A 17,812-nucleotide genomic window follows, 5' to 3' on the forward strand; every position below is an offset into this window, starting at 1 on the left:
GGCCGAAAGCAGCCAGAACGGATCAGAACAAAACATCGGACCCGTTCTGAAGTGTCCTTTTATGAGTCCTCAGGCCGGTACTACCCAGCAGGATTTGCGGTTATCAGGTGAAACTCCGGGTTTCCAGTACTACGAAGCTGGTTCACTGCTTACGGGTTACATCACCATGGTAACTGATGCTGCAGAGAGCAGGTTATGTTCAAGATTTCAGATCAAAATGTACAAAAGTACCGTCTACTGATAATTCTCTCTGAAAAATGTCATCACCAATCAGAGAAGGTCCCTGGGTTAAAATAGCAACCAGAGATTGTCTATGAAGATTGTGAAATACAATATCAGTTTCAGGGTCCCATCAACTTTGACACTTACATTTTTTTTTATTATTCAATGTATTTAGTTGAATCAAAAGCAAACTCAGATTTTTAGTAAATATGGAATAAACAGTGATAAAATTATGGGTTTCTCTCTTTTTGTTTTCATGGAAGGGTACCAACAAATTTATCCGCGAGTGTATGTTTTCCTTAATGGAACAAATACCTGTTTTCCTGTTTAATTGTACACTTTAACTGTTTCCTAAGCTCCTACACCATGTTAGCTGTTAAACCTGTATTATTTTTGTGATTGTTGGGGATCATAAATACTTGGTTTTGCAGTAGTTTTTCACTACAATTGCAGGAATCAGTAAGATTGCAAGTTGAGAAAAAAATAATAAGCACGCTGTAACTCAGAAATAGCTGAAAATATTTAAATTCTCATCTTTTTATTTTCTGAACCTCAAGCTGCAAAAAAAAAAAAACAGCAGTTACAATCTTAGACTGCAGTATTGAATATATGTAACATAGGCATAAGAATGAAGTGCAATCTCTCCTTCATATTCCCTATTTGTCAATCTAGCGGCAGGAATGACAACACAGAAGAGTTGGGCCCGGAAAAAAAACATTTGACATGAGTGATTTGGATCTATTTGTAATTTTACGAAACAGATGAAGCACAAACAATAGTCGTTCACAAATGTTGCGACAAACAAAAACAAGTGGGAAATGAGGTTTCCCCAAGACTGTTGTATATCCTGCATTAAACGAGCGCGGCGGCTGTTTAAAGTCAACATCTCGAGCCTGAATGACGAGAGCGACGACGGCCAAACTCGATTACCTCACTGCCAAATGTGAAGACTTCCACCACTGACGAAACACAGGGAGTACAAGCAGAGCCGCGTTTGACCTACGGTCCCCCGCCGAGCCGTACAAAGCGCAGCATCCGGCGGCATCCTGCATCTGCCTGCACATCACAGAGACACGGAGACACATAGAACCAGCACCAGAGAAAGTTAAGAAGAAGAAGAAGAAAAAAAAAACGGAAAAAAAAACAAACCACATGCCAGCTTTTTGAAAACCTCAGGTGCCCTAACTGCAGTCATTCCACAACATGTGCTTCCCCGTCACTAAAATAGAAGAAGGGGAAGTATTCTGTATTCACGACACTACTGTCTGGTTGTTTTGGTTCCGAACCACGTTGCACTTTAGAAAATGTACTTGAGACATTGCAAGAGTTACTTTAGATTTCAATGTAACCTGTTTTTTCTTTTCTTCTTTTTTTTAAATAATCCATGAAGTTTGGCTTTGCCGTTTAAAACCAATGTTCGTTTTAGGAGTTCTGTTTCGTTCTCTGATCGGACTTGAAGTCCAGACCATGTTCAAATTATTGAGCAATGCTTTTGAGTTCTGTTTATTTTTGTGGTTCTTTCCACGTTTCTTCAAGGCCGCAGACTAACCTGTACACTGGTTGCGCCGGTGTGCCTCATATTTCCATTTGGGTGTTGCATTACATAATTTAGGTGCATCCAAAAAATTTCACACAATAATATATTTCAAGCTTCACCTTTTTTTTTCTTCTTTTTTTTTTTTGTCAGTTCCTATATTAATTGGTGATTTATTCACCCATGATTTAGATGATTTCATGCTGGTTGAAAAGCTCTGAAACAACTTTGCAGCTTTCGATAATACAGTGCAACTCATTTGCAGCAAAATGTAGCTACGCAAAATTCTCCTCCTGCATTTGGAAAAGCAAAAATACATCATAGACGAATCTCTCACTCAGAAACGGAGTTGGCGATTTACAGCTTGCAGGTTAACTTTAATTCCTCCAGTACCCAGAGCACTTCCAATAACAAGCTTTTTAATGCTACACTAATAACTTATCTTAGAGGCCCCTTAAATAGCAGGATCCGCCCGTCCCCACTCCCAAGTAGTTGTTTCAGATGGACGTACGACACCGCAACGCTCCAAAATCTGAACGCCGGGGTTTTTGCCGTTCATTCAAATAATGCTGCGTTCAAGGGAGGTCAGAGAAATATGTTTATGATAGTTTTTCAAAGACTGATTTCAGGGTCACCGGTGCAACCAATGAAAATGCGTAGTCGAGCTAGGCCGATTTTTGGTCACCAAAATAAAACCCTCCTGAATTCCTACAATGTTATGTTGCAAGAATGCACTTTATTTGAGTGTGTTGTTGTTTACCTTTTGATACCACTGTTCATTTTGAGATGGGATCTAAGCAAAAGTCTCTGAATATAATTGAATGCGAGTCTGACCCACGTCCATAATTCTAATTGAATGTTCCTACTTTGCAGAATTGTACACTTGGTTAAAAATAGTGAGAAAAGGGACTTTGCTTTTATATGTTGTGATATATAAATACTTTTTGGGTTTTTTGTGACCTTGCAGGGATAAATTTTAAAAAAAATTAAATTGGGAAATGAGTTTGGTTGCACTGTTCAACAACTTCCAAAATAGTCTTGACAACCATTATGAAAAAAAAAAATCCTAATAAGATTGTGGATTGTGATTCAGCCTGAAAAAAAAAAAATAGCCGTGATATATCTTTGAATAACCCCCCCCCTTTTGTTTTGATGATGACAGGAGAGGTTAAAGAGCCTTGCTCACTTTAAATGAGAAGGTATTTTTGTTCATGAAGGCTTAGTGTGTCCCTTCCACAGAGTTTTTTTTACTTTCTGTTGTTTGGAAAATCAATTTTTGCAAGCGCCTGCAAATATTGTGAAGATTTGGCCGTATTTGCCTTAATTATTGAGATTGCAAGATTTCCTGAAGGGGACCTCCGAAGGCCCAACGCCACGTCCGACTGTCCGTTCCCCCGGTCGGTCCACCTGCCCAGACATTAGTTATTAAATGGCGTTTGACTGTAATGATAGTGCACTGGTACAGGAGCTACTTATATAACAACAGCAGCATATGACAGGCTTGATTCCCAGTCACAGGATTAAGCTCATTTATGTAACACTCTTATATTGAAGGGCCTGCGCGGAGCACCGGGAGGACTGAAACGCCTGCGTGCTAATGGCTGCCGAGAACACAATGAATGGATAGTAAGAGAAGAGAGAGTGACCGGTCGTCCGGGCCGAGGCGGGAATGTGGAAAGAAGCGTTGTGAATCTTGACGTGAAACTCCTCACTCCCCTTCGATGCCCTCGTCGGGGCTGTTACGTTACACCGTTTTGGTATCATATAGATTTGTCACGTATTACCAGGATGTAAGTACCATGCGATCATAAGCTGAAAGACCTAAATGACAAAACTCTAAAAGTTGTCATACCGCAGAATTGTCCTTTTGAGTTGTTGTTGTTGACAATAAGCGGATACGGAAACACTCTTTGACCACGGGCAGGAATTTGTTGATTGAGATGCAGGAGTGGATGACAGCTGATGGACAAAAGCACAAGATCTGGACTGAAAATCTGACCTAAAAACTGAAATCGGAATCAGAACAAATCGAACATTCTGACGCTAAATTGCAGTGAGCCTCTACAACTCGGCGCTTCAATCACATCCGCATGGCTAAAGAGAAGCACAAACAATTGGTAGTCACAAACTCTATATTGACGAGGTTGATGAACTGGTTCTTCGTTGTGGTGCCAACTTGTAACAGCTGACTTCCTAATTACAGACAGCCAATGGGAACGTGGAGGCGAAGGTGGTGTGTCTGTTCAGGAGACGAGACATCTCAGGCAACCTCAACACTCTGGCTGACAGCAATGCAAGTGAGTAGCAAACACTGCGGTCCAACTCGGTCTCAGGACCCCTCGGATGCGGCATGAAAGCAAGCATGATGTGGTACATGTACACAAATGCATAAAATGCATATACGCACTCTGTCTCTTTCACACGCACACGTGTGTGTGTGTGTGTGTGTGTGTGTGTGTGTGTATATATGTATGTATGTATTAATATATGCATGTGTGTATGTATATATGTATGTATATATGTGTATATATATATATATATATATATATATACACACATACCATGTCTCAGTGTATGGTTCCTGCCCCGCTCCTCCAGCCTGTGATTACGGCCTCTTTCTTGTGTGTGATCACAAAGCCAAGGAAGTGGGGGGGTGGAGGTAGCTGGGTGATGCAAATGACATGCAGACTACTGAAGACTGATCACATTCACTCATTACCCCCACACGAACAGCCGCTCCCCCTCCCGCCTCCTGGCGCTGCAGTTCTCCAGACAAAGACTTACACACACACACACACACACACACACACACACACACACACACACACACACACACACACACCAACCGCCACCACCATCACCATCACCACCTCAAAATGGATGCATTAATGCTGTATTCTTTTTGTACCCAGCGCCACACACAATTGTTTGTTCACAGGTCGTGTGGATAAGTCTGAAATATGACTGTAATTTCGTTGTCACCGTCCTCTGGCTGCCTTCGCATGTCTTCTCAAAGGGTTTTATTTTTCTAACGAGTGAGCCGTCGACCTTCCTAACATGTTGGACTGAGACGATGCAGCGAATGAGCTCACACGCACATCCGTGCCAGGTAGTGCCGGGCGGCGTAACGCTTCATCTGGTGCACCGTTTTTCTTTTTTTCTTTTTCTTTTTTTTTTTTAATTTTATTTATTATTATTATTATTATTTCCTGACACTGGACACTCTACCGGAAAACTGCCTGAATGTCAAACATACCAGGCATGCCTCCAAACATAAGGCCAAATATCTTATTTCATTATCTAATCATTTTCAGAAGGACCAACAGCACTCTTGATCAGAAGGAGTGAATTTAGCCAATGACAACATAATTAAAGAGGTTTTGATTTTTTTTTTTTTTTTAATTTCAGGAAGTTTAAGCTTTTTGAAGGAGAATCTGTTGGAGCCAACTCCTGGCAACCCTCACTGTAATTACACTTAAAGACACTTCCGCATTGGCTTTACTTTTCCGACCCGGAGGCCACGTCCATTTTTATGTGTATATCTATTAACTGACCCTATGAAAATGGAGTGGACAGAATTGTGCGGGAAGCAGCCGAGGACACATTTGAACAAACAGGTTTTGTTCTACATAGATGGAGCCTGTAGAAACAACTCCCTCCAACTTTAGACTAAAATTTGATTATTTCACTTTAAAGGATTTTGTTGTCGCTGGTTTGAAGTACGCGTGACTGTTGGGGAAAAGGACGTGACGTACTTCCAACTTCATCCGACATCAGGTTATACTGTACAAACAGGCCGTGGTTGTTTAAGACGCAATGCGCTGTGCACTTGGAAACGTTTGATTGGCCGGTGCGGCGCCCGGCTCGTAGGAGGTCACATTGTCAGCAGTCCTCGCGCGACCGTGCCGTTTTTCTGCAAACCCGGTCTGAACACATGCAAAAGACGTGCAATCCAAATTAGCCTTTTTATGACCCTGGATATCAGATGTCCTCTGGTCTTGTCCTGGTCATCAGGTAAGAGTGCGTCACGGCTAAGGTCAACCTCCTGCACATCTTCATCATCTATATTGTTGTTGTTTTTTTTAGAACGCGTTGCACGCGACAGGGAGAATAAATAAACACGCAAATAAATGAATAAACACATTTTATTTGTGCTCTTGAATGATCGGACTAAATCAGACTCTAACAGGATATTGTTACATATTATTTGATTTAGTCGATATCTGAGATAATAGATTGTTTTTGTTTTGTTTTCGTAGTCAAGAACGAACTTTATTATCCGTTTGAGAACGTTTTCTTAATTAGTGAATTGTGCTCCGCTTACGGCCGCAGCAGCTCCACAACCGAACGATGATTCTGCGATAAACGTTTTAATTAACGGCTTAATAACGAACAGTTTGGCAGTTTGAACAAAGATGTCGCAAATTTGTCTGACAAAGTACAAGTAAGTGACGACGATGGTCCTCGAGACATTTAAGAGAATCAATCACTGAGACGGCAAGAAGCGACTGAAAACCGTATCCTTAATTTCACCGCGACACGGCCTCGGCCTCGTTTGGGGCTTTTTCCAAAATATATATACGTGTATAAAAATAAAAGCCTGGCAGGCAAAAAAACTGAAAAAAAAAAAAAATGCATGTTTTCAGATTTAACCAGCTTACTGGTATCGAGTCCGTCCATGTCAGCCAAGTGATGTGTGTGACTGAGCTGCGAGTCTGATCTGCTCTGTTCGGTTCTGGATCTGTACGTTATGGTCCCGTAGCCACACGGTCTCTCTGCTGCTGGTTAGTTCTGCTAAACCCTGTTTTATCTGCCTCCTTTTTTTCATTACTGCTCCTCTTCCTCCTCCTCCTGAGATCGCACAAACGCACGCACGCACACACACACACACACACACACACACACACACACACACACACACACACACACACACACACACACACACACACACACAGAGTCTCCCATCGGTTCTTTGTGCAGAACAAAAGGCCCTTGATCTGTCCCCGAGGGCCACAGCACGCAAAGAGTTAATTCTGACTTGCCTTGTGTCTTTGTCAGAGCGAAGAAAGTGTGTGGTTTGTGCATGTGTGTGCGTGCTGTTAAACTGTGTGTGCGTCAAGTGCCTATCGATCCCTCTTATGTTTATGTGGTTTCTTCGTGTGTGTGTGTGTGTGTGTGTGTGTGTGTGTAAGGAGTTGGGGATACATGTGTGGGGGGGGGGGGGGGTGAAATGCTCAGGTTTGGTACACAGGGTTTCCTACTTTGTCTGGCAGGGACTTGCTGGACAGGGGGAGGAGGGGTTGAGAGGTTAACAGAAAAGGGGTGTGGCTTTAAGGTGCCGTCCCTCATTCTCTCTCTCTCTCTCTCTCTTGCTCGCGCGCTCTCTCTCTCTCTCTTTCTCCCCCTTGTCCTCACTGACAGGGTTTCCTGTGGCTGAGTGCAGGGGCGGAGTCCACACCGAGAGAGTGAAAAGCCCCTCCCCTCCAGCTTGCAACAAATTACTCACCCGCCTGAAATTAGGAATGCACAATCTCGTGGCCGAACACACACACACGCGCGCACACACACACACACACATGCGCACACGCACGCACACACACACACACACACACACACGCACGCACACACACGCACGCACACATGGCTTAATTATTTTTTTTCACATCCCTTGCAAACTGGGAGTATGTGTGTCACATGGGTTTGCTGATGTGAAATTATTGTATTTCTTTACATTAACTTCAATAAATAACTACGGGTCCGTGTTGTGCTCGAGGACAAAGATCAAGGCCGCAGCGAGTGCGCTGACCTATGATTTCAACCTTTTAAACAATCCGAAAAAGCTTCACAGAAGGTTAATAAGTAGCGGAGCATAAAACTAGAGCGTAAAACTGTTAAGAAGTCATCACATACGAGTGGATCTCTAAAAGTAGTGGTGTGAGGCTTTTCCAAGAGAACTGCTTGGAAAAAAACGGCCGCCCTCTGATTTGCTTCAATGAGAGCGTCGCTCCGGTACAAGCGAAAGTTCGGACACGCCGACACGCCTCGAGAAACTCTTGAGCCCGGTATCATTTTTTGTTGTTGATGAAATGTCCCTCCCTGAACTCGTCATGAGATGTAAAATCCCGTCTCGTGGTTCTGTTACCGTTGCTGTGACTCCGCGGACGCCGTCGTCTTCCCGGCGCTTCAAACAAACGAGGCCCCGCCAGCCCGGCATCCTTGTGTTTTTGTTACACGCCAATAACTCAACGACTCTTGCATGAGCGACAGCGGGGAGGAGAAAGCTGCAGAGAAACTTAAGTGTGACCTCTCTGAATGGCGAGCACACGAGCAGAACAGACTCCCGTTACCACGGCGCCCGCTGCCTCCGGACCAACGGCCACAGAGGGGCCTCTGTATACATACTGTACTGCACGCAGACTTATAGTTAAACCTGCACGAGACATTTGAGTTCTTACCTTTCAGTCTGTGACAGCTTTTTTTTTTTTCTTTCTGATATCGTTAGAAAATCAGCGCTAAATGTGATTTTTTTTTTTTTTTTTTTGTCTGTGTGTTTGTAGGAGAATTTGAGGAGGAGTCGAAGCAGCCGTCGCTAGCCGAACAACAGAAACACCAGCTGAAACACAGAGAGCTCTTCCTGTCTCGACAGTTCGAATCCCTACCCGCCACCCACATACGGTGAGTGTTCACGAGCAGCAGCGTTACCTGTTGATGGAGGATTTTTAAAGTGATACCGTGACTGTAGCACTCACTGTTACCTCAGACCAGAAGCACCTGCAACATGTCATCCGGTCCATGTTACATCATTGTGTTTTAAAATAATTAGCAGGTTATCAGAAGACATTAAAAGGAACAACTGGTGGATCGTAGTTCAATTTTATAGGTCCAAACACTGATCTCTCTGTGTCTGTGTGTCCATTTATCTGTTTGCGTCTCACGGCTACATAAAACCAGAAAAATGTCGACCGACAGTTGGGAAAGAGGTCCGTTAGCTGCGGAATAATCAGATGATTAAAATTCTGAAGTTGCCACAATCGACCTGCGTTGAACTTCTTAGGAACGACATGTTCTAACGTCAGATTTTCTATTGAAATAATTTGATGTTTGTACAAAGCGATTGGTTTATTATCAGATGTATTAGAATGGTAATGTTGAAATGAAGTAGCACTTAAGTCTGCAGGTAATTTACTTAAACTCCATAAATGAGCCCGTGGCTCGCTAAAGTATACATACCAAACTTTTTTTTAGTTTTATTTTATGTTGTTTTTTTTTCCCCCGTTGGTCAATTTGTATCAAACCTTGTTCACAGCTTAAAGTTACAGCAGCAGGTTAGCTGCAAATACAAAAGAAACATTTGTCTCTAAATTGTAACTTTATTGGTTTCCCGGAAGACGCTCTATTTCTAAATACTGAAAATGGCCATATATAAGGTAACAACGTGTTGTTTTGTACTTCCACTGTGCATCCAGTCTCAGACACAAAAGCTCTACGGCAAAATATATTTAGCAGAAAAAGCACAGCTGTATCGATGATTGGCGCATCGCGGAGGTCCCGCTCCACTGCCCACGCCCTTACCGGGACGCTTCATGGAACCGAGTCGTCTTTATTGGAATTAGTTTCACCTTTCCTGCTGCGACCGATCGAAATATTTTGCAGAGGAAAAGGTCTGTTGCACCTCACTGTCGTCTGCAGTGGGTCGGACTAAATGACAGGAAATTCAGTCCGTGTCATTCTTCTTCACCGTGCCTCATTTTGCGTTTTATTTTTCTTCTTGTTTTCTTGACAACGCCTTGCGGTTGAACTCCCTGACATTGGGCGGGGAGCCCTTTTTATCAAACCTCGTTTTCACTTCTGAGTCCGAACATTGCGGCGTCCGGTGAGCTCCCGGTGGCTCCGGAAATCCGTAGGAGAAAGGTGTAAATCTCACGGCAGGCTGTCGCAGGTTTCCAAGGTGACGAGCCCCTGGGCACGTTGGTCTCAGACATTATTCTCTGCTAACTGTCTCTCTCAGGGGGAAATGCAACGTCACTCTCCTCAATGAAACCGACGTCTTGGCCGGATACCTGGAGAAGGAGGTAAGACGCGACGCTTTACTTTGTTTCCATTTATTCTCTTTTAAGTGTTTAAAATAAAAAAAAGGCCCACGAAGCATTTGCCAAGCACTTTTTTGTGTGTGTGTGTGTTTGTTCCAGGACTGTTTCTTCTACTCGTTGGTGTTCGACCCCGTTCAGAAGACCCTGCTGGCCGACCAGGGCGAGATCCGGGTCGGCTCCAAGTACCAGGCGGAGATTCCCGACAAGCTCGCCGAGGGTGAGCCGCACGCTAAAAAGCTGCCGAGTACCAGGCCTAACTAATGCTTACTGAATTCAGTCAACGAGTGCCCGGCTGCGGATGTTTGAACCCGGTTCCTCTGTTGCAGGTGAATTGGACACACGGGTCCAGGAGAAGCTGGAGACCAAGGTGTGGGACCCCAACAACCAGCTCAAAGACCCTCAGATCGACCAGTTCCTGGTGGTGGCGAGGTAATGCTCGCCCGCCATCTGTCCGCCCATGCACCCGTCGTCACCGGGTCCTGTTGCCGCGGCGACGTGGGGATTCCCCCATCAGCAGAAACAGCTTTTTCTAGAAGAAAAAAAAAAAATGCAATTCGTTCACTTCCGGTGGAAGTTGTTGTTACGTGCGTGATGATGGTTCATCGGACACGCTATTAAAATGTGTTATTATGGTGGCACGTTGGGATTTGTTAAATTAAATGAAAGAGCACGACGTAGAGTTTACTTCTGGAGCGAGACTCGTCTCTCACCCATGAGCCGGTCCGTCAGCTAAACCCTCGCTCGACGAAGAGTTGGCACAGCCGCACACGTGACGTTATAAACCTACGTAAATGTTTCCTTAGTTTGGCGTCCAGGACTGATCAGTGGTTGTGCGCCGTGTGTTTTCAGAGCTGTGGGGACGTTTGCTCGGGCCCTGGACTGCAGCAGCTCCATCCGTCAGCCCAGCCTCCACATGAGTGCAGCCGCAGCCTCCAGAGACATCACACTGGTGAGAGAGACACACAAGAGAGACAACCGTCTCCGTCCTCTTGTGTTGTCATAAGGAGGCTTTAAGCAGCTGAAGCCTCTTGTTGTAGATAATTTTCCGCTGAGAACGGAGATGCGTGACAATAATTGTTTCATATTTCCCGCCTTGTCTCCACCTTCTCAGTTCCACGCTATGGACACGTTGCAGAAGAACAACTATGACTTGGCCAAAGCCATGTCCACTCTGGTTCCCCAAGGAGGCCCGGTGCTGTGCCGCGATGAGATGGAGGAGTGGAGCGCCTCCGAGGCCATGCTGTTCGAGGAGGCTCTGGAGAAATACGGCAAAGACTTCACTGACATCCGCCAGGACTTTGTAAGCTCTCTTCTTTTTGTGTCTCTCTTTGTCTTCTTCCTCCCAGGTCTCATTCAGACCGGCCAGCCCCAAATCCCTCGTTTGTCGAATCCAGATTGTGTCTGGATAGATTCTCGAGACTCTGGATTTTCGCGAATCGAATCCAAACCACATTCGGAGGAGGTCTGAGATGTGATTCCAGTTAGATTTTTGTTTTTGTTTTTACAGACGAGTCACAGCTCTGGTGGGTCCGATCGGATTTATTTCTTTACTCGCAACGCGTCACACAATGACAATTTAACTTTCAGAGTGACAGATTGCGTAGGATCTATGCTACCATTAGCAGAGCGCTCTCGCTGCACCGTGACTGCAACACAGAACATCGCGACGTCTCTCGGCCTCCTCCGTGTTCGTGTTCGGGGTGCGACGGAGGAGTTCTGCATCACAGCCTTGACAGTGCTACACGTACCTCGTTACCAAGCTGCGAACGACCGCGACGTCACCCGCCTTCTGTGTGAACTGCCGATCCGAAGCATTTCAGTGTCAGCCGTCGCCATCTTGCTTTTTCTAGAGCCAGAAGTGACCGTATTTGGACGAGCTGGTGAGGAGCGGTCGATCCGACACGATCTGATTGGAAACCCAAGGACGCTACGCTGGCCTACCTGCAGCACCACTGGCCACTTTTTGAGGCCTGATATCGAATTAATGATGGAATTATTTTCAAATGCACCACCAGAAAACTAAGAAGAAGTGACTTTCGCGAACGACACCATTATGACGTGTGGAAAATATGTATTGACTTTTTATTTAATGAAAGAAGTTGAATGGGATTCTACGGAGCCAGAGGCTTTTTTTTTTTAGAGCCAACCCCTAGTGGCCCTCGACGGTACTGCAGTTTAAGGCGCTTCCGCGTTGGCCTCACTTTTCAGAACCAGAAGCTACATCCAATTTTGTACCCAGTCTGTGGTCGTTACCACAGCAACCCCATACAGATAGGTTGGCGGTGTCCAAATTTGCTCGCGTACAAAATAAAAACCCAAGACCGTCTGTCCTAAAGATCTGATTTAAGAAACTGCAGTCTGAACAAAGCCTCGTAGTAAACACGTGGAGGCTCGCCATGGTAGTATCGACGTAAAAATTCCAGCTATTCACTGCCGAGTAGAAACCGTAAACTGTACCGTTTTCATCCCGTAATGCCAGAGTCCGGTTTCAGAAAATGTCTTCTTCCCCCCCCTCAGCTGCCCTGGAAGTCTCTCGCCAGCGTGGTCCAGTTCTACTACATGTGGAAGACCACCGACCGCTACATCCAACAGGTCTGTTTCCAGCGGGACGAACGAAACATTGAAAATCACCGTCCGGTCGCGTTTTCCACCCGCATGATCACAAAACTCACAGAACGTTCTCTCTTTAGAAGCGACTAAAGGCGGCCGAGGCGGACAGCAAGCTGAAGCAAGTGTACATCCCCACCTAGTGAGTGTCGCCGTCAACCGCCACACACGACGTGCGCCTTCCCCTCTGGGTGAAAAGTGCTTTTTAGAATAACGTCTTCTCCCTCCCTCCCTCCCTCCAACCAGCACCAAACCCAACCCCAACCAGATCATGGTGCCGGGCAGTAAGCCGGGTATGAATGGCGCTGCGAGCTTTCAGAAAGGACTCAGCTGTGAGAGCTGCCACAGTAAGTACACGCTGTGAACACAGGAGGGGAAGTTAAGAGGGACAAGACAGACACCGAACCGTTTTTCTGACAGCACTTAGCAGAATCTTTGAATAAATTTGAATCTTTAATTGGATAAAAGGTATTATTATGTATCAAATCTCACCAGTAATTGATCGATTTAAAGCTGAGCATCAGGTTTCCTTGATGAATATCAATATTTATAATATTATTAATGTTTTACTAAAAATATCATGTGTCCTGCACCATTTTGTAATTTTTTTACTTGTCCTCTGTATCGGGAAAAAAATCAAGAGAATTGTGATTTCAATTCGAAGCAAAAAAAAAATCCCCCCCCCCCCAAAAAAAAAATCACGATTCTCATTTTATGCGGAAGGGTGCAGCTCTGCGAGGAGCAGAGTAACGGCAGCGACACCTTAACTCATAAACATGCAGCTGCAACTTCAACATCAGTGGCTGGATGCTTGACTTCCATTACATCTCTCTGTTTATTAGTCATGTAACACCTTCGCTAACCTAAAAAAAAACAACCTTTTGCCACCACAGCGACTCAGTCCCCTCAGTGGTACGCCTGGGGGCCCCCCAACATGCAGTGCAGACTATGCGCCTCCTGCTGGATCTACTGGAAGAAGTACGGCGGTCTGAAGACCCCCACACAGCTAGAGGGTGCTGCAAGAGCTGGCTCTGTAAGTACGCTGCTGCAGTCAGACGTTCGGAAGAAACTTTATCCATCAAAAGCGGCGCAAAAGTCACAAGGACGCCTCAGAATATCCCGAAAGGTCTCCTCACGACGTCCCTCCCCTCCCCCGCCTGTCCCCTCTCTGTCCAGGAGTCAGGCCCCCGCAGTCACATGACGCGCCAGGAAGCCCAGGGCCTGTCGCCATTCACCCGCAACGAGGGGCGAGCCAAGCTGCTGGCCAAGAACCGCCAGACCTTCATCCTGCAGACCACCAAGCTGACCCGCATCGCCCGGCGGGTCTGCGAGGACATCCTGCAGCCGCGCCGCGCCGCTCGCCGACCGTACGCCTCCATCAACGCCAACGCCGTCAAAGCTGAGTGTATGTACACACACACAGATCCACGTACACACACATACATGTACACGCACATCCGTAATGCTGTCTCTGGAGTTTCCTGCTTAATGCTTGTTACTTAATGAGGTCCATTCAATCATCACGTTAATTTTTGGTCTGTAAATCCTTCCGAGTTTATTTTCAAACCTCCCAACAGGTGGAGGTGGAGAAAGCTCAGTGGGACACACTGTGGTTTTAACAGTCATTTTATGTTTTCAAATGTTTGTTTCTCTTCAAATAAGCAGATTTGAGTCGGTGTCACCGGTTCACGTGTCTGACTGACGTGCGTGTTCTCTCAGGTATCATCAGGCTGCCCAAAGCCACAAAAACTCCCCTGAAGACCAAGCTGGTGCCTCGACCGTCACTGGCCACCATAGTGAAGGATTTAGGTAAGAGCGCCTCATGCGAGCAGCAACACTTAAACCTCCAGTAGCTCAGAATTAATGTTTAATATCTACGCGGTGCTTCCTGTTCTGCCAACAAAACAGTTTGATTTTACGATGTCAGCAGGCGACTGTGGTCCAGGTGCAGTGAACAAACCGGCGATTAGACGAGTCCGGATTTCATCCGGTTAATGAGAAAACTGACGTGGTTATTTTTAGAATCAAAGTGAACGATTAAAGCTTCAGTCTCGAACATTAAAGATCATAAACCAGACAGCTGCAGCTCACTCGGGGTCCTCATTAAGACTACTGAAGTGGATGTCACACTTATTATATAATAACTTGACTCACTGCAGTCGTTCTGCGAGATCACTAATATTGTTTCTATTCATCTGTACAAAAACAGCTGGATGAAGCTGACAGCTGTCAGATATTTCCCCCGTTTTGAGGTTTGACTGTCTCTCTTTGATTGGTGGGCCTCTTCTCCTGCTCTGGTTTAATGGCACATGAGTGGGCTGAACAGGAAGTTACCTTTGAATATGCGAGCATCTACTGACATGAACATTAAAGTCAAACACCGCAGCCAATAAATGGCTCTTCATGAAGGCGTATTATTTGAGTATGATTCATCTTAAACTACAACAGTAGATTAAAATGTAAGTTCTTGGGATAAGCTTGTCATGTGACTTGGCCTGATATCAAAAACAAAACAAAAAAATGAATTGAAATAAACAATTAAGCTGAAAACTGAAATGTTATGCTCGTGAAGGCCCGAGATTGGATGTCGCGTCTCCACACTGCCCCCTGCTGCTGGTTTATAGAGGCATCGTAGGATCAGGTACTTCTTTATGAATCATCCAGACCTCCAGGGTGGGACAGGTCCACTTCCATAGAGTCCAAACTGAACATGGACAGACACTCAGTTTACAAGCTCCACATATCTGAACAAACTCCCAGAAAACAGGATTTCAAACGTCTCTCTTTCCCTGTGGCATTAATTTTACTATTTAAAATAAATAAATACCTTTTAAACTTGTTAAACCCTTACATGTTGTTTATTTATTTTATTTTTTTTATTCACCTCTTTCATCAGTTATATTCTATAACTCTTTTTTTTTTTTTTTTTCCATCTTGCCATAAAGCATTTCGTGTCTCGCACGAAAGCCCTTTGAATCCCCTCGTTGTTCGAAAGATGAACTCACCTCACTACCTGCTGTCGTTCCTCCGCAGCCATCTCCGCTCCTCTGAAACTGAAGGCGTCCAGAGGACCCCCGACACCCATCAACAGGAACCAGGCCAGCCAGCCTCGAGGGGGCCAAAGCCTGCTGGGAAAGAGAGGCTTCGACAGCGTCAGTGTTCCTCCAACGCACCACACACCGTGTTCACAGCAGGGTTGGATTATCATTTAAAAAAAAAAAACACAAAAAAAAACACACACAAAAAAAGACGTGCTCACTCCACTGCAACACTTTTGTTAACTACAAACGCACAATCAGCTGCTGCATTCTGAATGTTTTCAATTATTTTACTCACATTGTCCCCTCTGACTTCACTACTCATTTTTACTACTTATTGTTTTATGGAAGACACAAAAAAAAAGACCCTGCTGGAATCAAACCAGCAACCGATACGAGGACGTCCGACTCCAGCCGGAGCCTCACCTGTCCGTCGGTTCCGGCACCAGTAAGCCCGAAGAGGTGCTGAGTATTCTGGTAGCTGCTTGTAGCATTGTTGTGACCAGCAGTCTGACATCATGACGAAATATGTTTTATTTTTTATTTTTTTTATTATTTTTTCCCTATTTTATTTCGGTAACTCCAAAATCCCAACACAAGTATCTCAAGTCACTTAACACGCTGAAGTTGTTTACAGCAGAAGCTCAAAACATTGTAGAGAGGAACGCCGACGATTCCACAATTCCCACACGAGGAACAGCTGGAGGAAAAAAAAAAAAAAAAAACGTCACTTTAACAGAAAGAAAACCTCTGACATAATCGGGCTCAGAGGACGTCTGCCTCGACCTCTCGGTTAGCGGAGAGGAGGAGAGCAAAGAACGGCATCGAGGTCCACGAGATACTAAACCACCGCAGAGGCGGGACACGCGCTGTCCTTAAAACGCTCCAATCAAAGCGCTTCATGACTTTCAGACTGCGACACATTCACTCTGATGACGCACGATCATCAGCACATGCCGTCTGCCGCACCGTGGTTGATTCTTGATCTCTCATTGGTTCACAGGCCGCAGGGGTGCCCTACCCGGCCAATGGGAGGCCATACACTTCGGGTATGAGGACCACCTCCCAGTCGGTCATCAAGCGCCAGAAGGTCGCCCAGGGAGAAGCTCCCAACCCCGTGGTGTTTGTGGCCACCAAGGACACCAGGTACATGTCGCCGCAGCGGCCCTCCGTCACACCGGTGGGGGGGGTCCTTGAATGGATTCACGTGGGGCAGATCATTTTAGATAAGAAAAAAAAAAAAAAAATAGATCTAATCATGTCCGACCTCAGAGGGGGATATTTAAATTCGTGTTCAGGCAGAGCTCAGGACGACTCCTCTCACTGCTATCGCGGTACCAGTTTGACTGGTTCTTCCTCGCTTTGGCCTAAATGCTTCTGAAAAGAAAAAAAAAAACAAAAAAAAAACATGCTACTGCTGGAAAACCCGGAGGAAGAACATATTTAACTTGAATTAAATTGGAACTTCAACCTGGAGAACTCGTTGCGAAACTTTACGAACCTCTCCAGCGAGAACGAAGTTAGATGGTGAACATTAACCAAGACCAGGAAACCCGGTAAAAAAAAAAAAACAGTTTGCCTCGGAGCAGCCGCACTGTCTCCTGCAACTACTGGGTGTGGTGTAATAATTGGGGAAAAAAAAAATGAGGAACCTGTTGATCGGGCCGCTCGACACCCGAGCGCACGTGTCGTCCGGTGCTTTACCGACAGACGCGGCTGACGGACGAGAGAGTCGCACAGAGACTCGCGGAACCGAAGTTCCGTCTGTCTAACTTTGAACGCGCTGCAGCAACTGGAGAGGAGACTCCTGCAGCTTTACGTTCGTACAAAGACGCGCAAATCCAGCTTCGCGTCTCGACCGCTAAAATTTAAAAAAAAAAACACACTGTTGACGCATTGTTTGGAGGATGAAGAGAAAACGTACTTGTGCTGGTCTCTTTGAACCAGGGCTCTGAGGAAACACCTGACCCAGTCAGAGATGCGCCGGGCAGCGAGAAAACCTCATCTGCTGGTCCGGATCAAGCTGCCGCCGCCGCCGCCCCCGCTCCCTGCCCATCCCCCTCCTCCCCTCCAGCACCAGCGAACCCATCGTCCTGGAGGACTGAAGAGGAGGGACGGGGACGGGTCTTTTAACAGGACAAGGGGGACGGGTGGGAGTATAGGGTGGGTTGGGGGGGTGGGGGGTGTCTGTGCTCAGGCCATCACTGACTGGCAGCACAGAGTTTGCCATCCAGTAGTTTTTTATTTTCCCCGTTTTCAGTGTCATCTTTTTTCTTTCTTTTTTTTTTTTTTTTTTTTTTTTAGTCTTCTGTTACTTCCCA

The 17,812-nt window shown here is 45.6% G+C and overlaps 1 protein-coding gene across 1 annotated transcript in view; it reads left to right on the forward strand.

Moving 5' to 3' along the window:
• mta2 (metastasis associated 1 family, member 2) overlaps positions 1-17,611 on the forward strand; it is a 29,035-nt gene extending 11,424 nt beyond the window's left edge. Inside the window, 18 exon segments of the mRNA XM_069159017.1 lie at positions 3,960-4,053; positions 8,314-8,431; positions 9,765-9,828; positions 9,946-10,063; positions 10,173-10,275; positions 10,696-10,795; positions 10,958-11,146; positions 12,364-12,438; positions 12,537-12,595; positions 12,700-12,800; positions 13,347-13,486; positions 13,630-13,858; positions 14,173-14,262; positions 15,487-15,605; positions 15,843-15,953; positions 16,495-16,637; positions 17,439-17,552; positions 17,554-17,611. Of these exon segments, the coding sequence (XP_069015118.1) occupies positions 3,960-4,053; positions 8,314-8,431; positions 9,765-9,828; positions 9,946-10,063; positions 10,173-10,275; positions 10,696-10,795; positions 10,958-11,146; positions 12,364-12,438; positions 12,537-12,595; positions 12,700-12,800; positions 13,347-13,486; positions 13,630-13,858; positions 14,173-14,262; positions 15,487-15,605; positions 15,843-15,953; positions 16,495-16,637; positions 17,439-17,552; positions 17,554-17,596 (2,010 nt within the window). The 3' untranslated portion in view covers positions 17,597-17,611.
• Positions 17,612-17,812: the final 201 nt, after the last annotated feature.

This window comes from Embiotoca jacksoni, unplaced genomic scaffold (assembly GCF_022577435.1).
Source record: "Embiotoca jacksoni isolate LCO1_2020_lvr unplaced genomic scaffold, fEmbJac1.0.p SCAF_24, whole genome shotgun sequence".
Classification (NCBI taxonomy): domain Eukaryota; kingdom Metazoa; phylum Chordata; class Actinopteri; family Embiotocidae; genus Embiotoca; species Embiotoca jacksoni.